The following is a 7,219-nucleotide window of genomic DNA, read 5'->3' as shown; positions in this document are numbered from 1 at the left end:
ATTACATAAAGAAAGGAACAAAACTTTCCTTTTATCTACTTTTCAATTTATTATGTATAAGTATTTTTGTAAAAAGTTACTTCGGTAGACTTCTAGTGGTCACGTATGTCTCAATTACCTGTACAACTCACTTCACAAATTTTTAAGTTAATAAAAATATAAGCATAGTTTATTCTAAACCTAAATTATTTTAATTCAGAAAAAAAAAATCTTACTAAGTGACTCATTTCTCTGTGGGTTGGGTTCCAAAGAGTAAAATTTGTGAGCATGGTGGGGGAAAAAAAACTTCGAGAGAGAGAAAAAAAGTAAATTCTTCAAATAAATAAATAAACAAAGAAGCAAGCTGTTTTGTCATTTGAAATATTATCAGTATGTCTGCTGATTAATATCATACAAATATTCATTTCATACTTTTGGAATATGAGAAACACAAAATTCAAGACTCGGAAGAGTGTTTATTCTATGGGCAAGAGCACTAAATGTGTCAGCAGCAGAGTTTATCAGTTTACAGTTAGGAGGGTTTAGGCACCATCAAAGAGGAACTTTTACAAAATAATGCAATAAAGCTAAGATCCTAGTCTCAGTAGATTTATATGAGGGCAAAAAAAGGAAGTAACTCACTTTTTCCAACTATGGGAAACTTAGGAAAAAAGCAGTTCTCCTCTATGATAAATGAGCCCTTCTGAGCTGGGAAATCAGAGCATCTCCCTGTTTCATGCACTCAGTTTGTGCATTTTCTATTCTTTGCTGCAAGCTGTTTCTTTCATCTTACAAATACAAGAAAATTAAAACTGTACTATTGAGGACATGTGAGGAATTTAACCTTGAAAGAAGTGAACTACGATGATGTATTACTATAGTACTTTGATATAAAATCAGAAGGAGACTTGAGCTTGCAAAAGCATATATTGTTATAATTTAAAGCTAAGTTTATTTGGGGGAAGAAGACACATTCTGAATGACTCACCAAGGTAAGTGCACTGAGGCCACCACAGACCTTCGAGGCCATCTGACGTGAGTTGTCTCGATAAACCCATGCCCAGGGTGTTACCAATGACCCCTGCTCCAAGAAACCAAGGTGAGAACCAACAAGTGGGACCATTTTGTTATATCCTGCATTTATTTAAGCAAACCGAATGTGTAGAGATAGGAAATTAAAGCGTTATAATGTTTTACAAATACAGAAAGAAGACACAGAATAATAATACCCTGGAGAGAGCGCATCTGAGAACGCGGTTCTATCACAGGAGAACGCTTGCAGGGACCACTTGGAAGCCAAGGCCGACGCATCCATCTGTCATTCTTGTTCTGACATCGTTGACGTCGTTTTAACAGATAAATCAGCGATCTGCTCTTACACGAATGGTAATACTAATGATTACGGTAGCCGTGAAGGGTCTGTGAGTAACTATCTATACATACATGATGCTAGGCTTAATGTGTTATTTCAATGCCGCTGTCCATTATGCAGGGGGAAATAATGTCTTGCTACACAATTACTGTGACATCCACTGAAATGTGAACTAGTTTGCATAGGTTAGTCCTGTGGGCAGCACGATGTTGCTCTAGTTCACCAAGGCTTAAAGATTCACAGTGTAGAGGAAAAAACCATGAATTAAAGCATTTCTACTAAAATATATTTTAATAGCTGGTGTTAACAATTTGCATAACAAAAGCCAGATTACATTAATAACATTGTATTGTTCTGTAAGCCCCTTCATTTTAAAAACATGAAGTGTCTCCTGTAAAACTGTAGGCTCTCAAAGTTAGAACAATCTTGCAAATGAATCATCAACCACAATGCTACATATTTTGAAGCAAAGAGAAGCCAATCTGCACAATGATTCAATTTTGGGTTTTAATCACAGGTCAAAGACCAACGGTTCCACACCCCTCCTGTAACACACTCGGTGCTGCTTCTAAATGCTCAGCAGTTCACTGTATGAACACTGAAGAAGGGAACTATGATGCAGTTTTCTCTTTTCCTTTAAGATAAATCATTCTTAACAGCAACTGGATTACAAAGAAGTATATACTATGCAAATTGAATACCACATATCAAACACAAAAAGCATATGGAATTCCCATGAAGATACTGAAGTAACAAGGACAACTGGGGAGGAGATTTGCCTTAGGGGTCACTCCAGGCCTGTGGATCAGGGAATGATGGCCACAGAAGCATCATACAGTGTCTTGATTTTTTTTGGATCAGCACTGGTTGACAGTGCCTGGAAAGAACCCTAACGGGCATGGAATACTTCAGAAACAGACCTTCATTTTAGCATTCTTAACTTGGTTTACACAGCTTCTTATTAACTAAAGCTTTCTCACCTCCATGTCGAGTTACCCCAAACAACCGTACTCTAGCCACTTTCAGATTATCAGAAGCAAATAGCTATGGTATAATGAATTTATGAAGCGAATTTCATCTTGTTCATGAATTCAGCCTCATAACATAATTCTTCTATCTTACAATAGGTATTTTAAATCTCAAACCTAAAGTTAATGTTTATGCATCTCAACTATATATAAATCCACAAAGAACCTTTCAGAAATAGACGGAAGAAGTCAGTATTTTCTAAACCTCTAAAGGTAAAATACAATCATCTATCACCTTTCGTATCTGTCAGGAGCATCTCACTTCCCCACCATAAAAAATACCAATCATGTAATAAAATATTACTATAGAATAGGCAGAAGCTTGTTTGCTTGGTTTTCTTTCCAAGACCACAGTGAATAAACAAGGGTAATCAAAAAGGCACCTATATTTTTGTTATATCTCTATATTATAATTTTCGTATAAACTATTAATATATCCACTTTATATAGGGAGGTGTTATTAAAGGATCACACACATTTTCTTTATCTTTTCATCAAAAACATTCCACTGGAGATGGACAAACCTGAATAAGAGGTGCACCTCTTGAGCTTCCACTGTGTGTTTAGAAAAGTCTGCTTCCCAAATCCCCGAGTGTTGTCTAGCTCAACATGCAGGATAAGGAAAGAAAGACTGTGGCGAGACTGGCGAAACTGTATCTTCGTCATCCTCATGCAATGAACCTGGTGGCAAGAGAGGGGCTGGTCTAATCGCATCTATATTCATACAAGGTGCTCCTGGGAATTGTGCTTGCAAATTCCTGTGTGGTCTCTGAGGTGGGGGAGGCCTGAGAAGATGCAGGGACAGCGCGGAGATCTGACAACCAGATAAATATTTCAAAGTGGGCTACACTGCGGATGTGTAAACAATCACAAGAAGACATGAAGACTCTGTCTTGCCACAGGTTAGAAATAGAAAGCTCTCCCAAAGAACGAGAATTAGTAAAAACGCCTACTACAAAAACTTACACCAAAAGCAATATATTCTGTTGCCATGCTCTTCTCAAGAGAGAGATGATCCACGTACAGCTCTGTTTTCGGAACTTTGAAAAGCGTATCAAACTGCCCTTGTGCTTTTATCAGGTTTGAGAACACATTTAGAAAATCAGGTGCATGCTCTCTGTGCTCGGGCATTTACACAGTCTTCTTTAACTTGATTTTTAAAAGGACTGTTTTTGAAACCCTTCTTGAGTTGTCAGCGTTATATGTAGCATCTGCCTGCTGCCAAATCGAAGGCGAGAGGGGGAGTGTGGAAAGGGGAAAAGTTGTTCGAGAATACAGTTTTGAAAATGATGCTGTAAAAATAGCACTTTGGTTTTATACATCTATTGTTTCCTATATTTCTGCTGAGATGCTTAATATCCTGACAGGCTTTAGTAATGGTGACAACACTATCAAATCACAGCATCAGGAACATGTGCAACTTGTTCTCCCTCAGTCTTTATTGTAAAATAACTGCCCTCTAGTTAAATTCTGATCCGATCTTAATTCCTAAAGGCTGGAAAGCAGAAACATTTTACTATGCAAACATTATGTGAAGCTTAAAATTTTAGGAGAATTATTCCCCAAATAAGTATTGACGTTTACATTCAGTGAATTTGATTTTGAAATCAGTGGATGAGAAAAACAATGTAACATCAAGCTGTTACTTTGTGGTTACTTCCCCGATTATAATCATCATTTCAAATCGGTTTCCTTTGAGCTTCCTGTAAATGTGCTATTTATCAAAAATTGTACCCGTCTTACATTTCATCTGCAAATTTAATCAACAACTACTCTTTTATAATCACAAAAAAGTAGTCTGTCTGGGTGAATCTTAAATATTTACTTAATGGTATAATAAAACTAAGCAAGCTTATTGCCCTCAGTTTTAATGCACAGAAATTTTTGCAAGAATATTGCAAGTTCCGCTTGTCTTTGCAGGTTTTTGTATAAGACACCAAGATCGATATGGGCTTAATCAGTTGAATCACAACTGGTCATTTCAATGATAGAAAATCAGCCAAGCTGGCTATGTGGTAATATGTAAAACCCCCTCAAAAAATCTCTAGTTATTTGCCTGAATTTTTCTCTTTTCAATTTTACATCAGTGTCATGTAGATGCAGCTTGAATGTAATAAAGCTTATTTAATTACTCTTTTAGCCCGATAAAAATAAGACTACAGATTTTCAAAATGATGTGCTTACTTTTCAAAGGTGTAAATGAATTAACATTTGCCTTTGGACCAATAAACATTTCAGTAGAAGATGTTTTACAGCATATTTTGTTAATTTCTTTGAATATATCATTAAGGCAGAAAGCCCCAAGGCCCATACATTTGATTACATTTTTGTAACTTTACTTTTTCAGTTTCATTACAGCTGTAGAGTCAGACCCTACATGACTGCTACCCTGTTGCAAGTCTCACTAACCGCATGGTCAGAAAAACACAGAGTTGCTGATGGACCTTAGTCTCTCCAGTGATCTTGACTGTGGACTCCAGGTAAAACTTCACGACATGACGGTCACAGCTGTGAATCCAGCAAGAGCCTGCAAAGTCACTCATTTGGAAATGAAAATGTGACAACGATCTCTTTTTTAATGAACAACCTGTTGGGCCTGTACCTCAAATCTCTGGTGACATCCCAATCTCACCCCTGGATGTGATTTACAAAATAAAAACCAGAAAGTGGAAAGGAAGTCTTTTCATTAAGCGGTTTCAGTGGCTAGATTTCCATTCCAGAATCTGAATACCATTTTCCCAAATAAGAAACCAGATCACCTGTCTCTGTGTGCAGAGCTGGTAATCTTTTGTTCGCTGGCTTCCCCCAGCACACTTCATATTCCAACTTTGTAACTGGCTTTTATGAAGTTTTCTTTGCTTTTAAATCAATAGCGGCATTAAGTTAATGAAAGCTGTTCAATAAACACCTAAATCACTTATTTGCTAGAGTATACATCTATTTCCTAAGGTGTAAATCCTTCAAATCTAGAGTGCAATGCGGCAAGAGAATCTCAAGCAACTTTTCAAGTTATGTTTTTCTGATGAGCTGGCAACTAGAGGAAAGGGCTTTTAGATATCGGCCACACTTTTTGTTTTAATAACAGGAACAGGCAGTGCAGCTGCCTATGTTACAGAAGCTTGAACCTACATGACATGCAACAGGGTAAAGGCTATTAGTATTAGGGAAATAATATAGATGACCTTAAAATTTGCCCTTTGTAGAGTAGCTGTGAAGTTATTTGGTCCTGACATTCTATGCAGCCAAGCATATACTTAGGTCCATAGAATGTAAATGGAGAGTAGGATACACCTTGGTACAAATGAGAAATAAATAGACCCAAGTTGGCCCAGGGAACAAGGAAATTTCTTTGTTCAGTAGAAGTTTCTAGATCCCTAAGGCCACCAGTCAATATAATTTTAACCAAACTGTCATTCTGCCACTGCTTACATTTAATATATTTAGGCAATTTTCACTTGAATTGGAAATTGCCTCGTGACTCAAAAGCTAAATGGTTTTTAAATCATCGGCTGTGTTACTGGATTAAGAGGACTGGCTTCTGGTGATTCCAAAGTGACAGCGAAGAAATTTCATATACTTGTGACATTTAAGGGACAATCAACGTCTCTATTAAAGTCTACAAAAATACATTTCCCCAGAAGGGTTCACGATAGCCAATCAAAGGAAACCATTAACACAATTAGCAGCACCAGGTCTCCAGACCTAATTATTTTGTTTATACGAATTATCGAAAATGCTGCTGTTTTCAGCCCAGAAGTCATTCCTTCTTCCTGGTACCTGCGTGTCTAATTGTCAAAGGAAGGATAGATTACTGTAAAATAACTGCCAAGTTGTCTTAAAAGTATCGTCTATCTTTTAAAAAGATTACGTTTAGTGTACATTAGAACAAAGCTCAAAGGGCAAGGAAAAATGATTAATTAACAAACTCAATGTAATTCGCCGGAAGCATCCCGGTTTTCCCAGTTCTCTGCACCGTGCCGTACATCCAGCCGTCGTCGATGGGCTGCACATTGACGATGTAGTCGCCATCCCTGAAGGAGACTTCATCTTCATCCTGGGCACTGTAATCGTACATGGCTCGGTAGGTCCTCTGAGGAAGGAAAGACGGGGTCACACGATGGACACCAAGATAGTCACGGCCGCAAATGCTGATCGCAACAAACCAACCCACGCATAAAGTAACGATCAGCAATCTTCCCAAGCACATCTATTTCTGGAGTCCTGTAAACCAGAGCGTACTGTCTGTCCTGACTGTGTTCATCTCAAGGTTACTAGTCTGGCAAAAGACGTAATGCTGGGGGCCAGAATGGGGCCAGAGCAAGCCGCTGAATACAATAGCTAGCCTGTCAAAAAGTAAGCTCTGAAGCAGTAAAGCCACTCCCTCAGCTTCAGATAAGCCCAGAGACCTTAGATTATGTAGATTCTCCCCTAGTCCACATTCTTCAGAGAACAAAACCCACCATAGTGGCAGACAGCTCCAAGTCACTGCCAAATCACTACCGTCGGTCCCCTGGCAGAGGTAATGAACTTTACTAAAAATTTTTGTTTCCTCTTAAAAATATTTAAAACAAATAAAAGAAAACATCCATAATATACTCAATAGGTTTTTATATCACAGTGATAGAAATTTAGCATATAAATGTCCTGAATATTTAAGTACATATAATTAAATCCTTGTTATAATGAGGAAATTTTTAAAATGAGTTTTACTATATTTGTTTTCATCTGAGGCCAAGAGTTTAGCTAATAATATCAATCTCAAAATCAAGTGTATTCATAGACTGAGGAAACTGGCTGAGATGCAAAGAACTTCAGAGTGAATAAAGATACCTTACTACCA

General features: G+C 37.6%; 1 protein-coding gene across 11 annotated transcripts in view; it reads right to left on the bottom strand.

Moving 5' to 3' along the window:
• Nucleotides 1-745: 745 nt before the first annotated feature.
• NEBL (nebulette) overlaps nucleotides 746-7,219 on the bottom strand; it is a 357,059-nt gene continuing 350,585 nt past the window's right edge. For 5 of the 11 annotated variants that reach the window (XM_007189863.3, XM_007189864.3, XM_007189861.3 and 2 more), the window contains one exon: nucleotides 746-6,469. In XM_007189863.3, the coding sequence (XP_007189925.2) occupies nucleotides 6,293-6,469 (177 nt within the window). In that variant the 3' untranslated portion in view covers nucleotides 746-6,292. The remainder of the gene's footprint in view (nucleotides 6,470-7,219) is intronic. The other 6 variants (XM_007189866.2, XM_007189867.3, XM_007189868.3 and 3 more) reach the window with 3 other exon arrangements.

The sequence above is a fragment of the Balaenoptera acutorostrata genome, chromosome 3 (assembly GCF_949987535.1).
Source record: "Balaenoptera acutorostrata chromosome 3, mBalAcu1.1, whole genome shotgun sequence".
Taxonomy (NCBI): domain Eukaryota; kingdom Metazoa; phylum Chordata; class Mammalia; order Artiodactyla; family Balaenopteridae; genus Balaenoptera; species Balaenoptera acutorostrata.
Note: the sequence above shows the minus strand (reverse complement) of the source record. Positions and strands in the feature narration are given on the sequence as shown.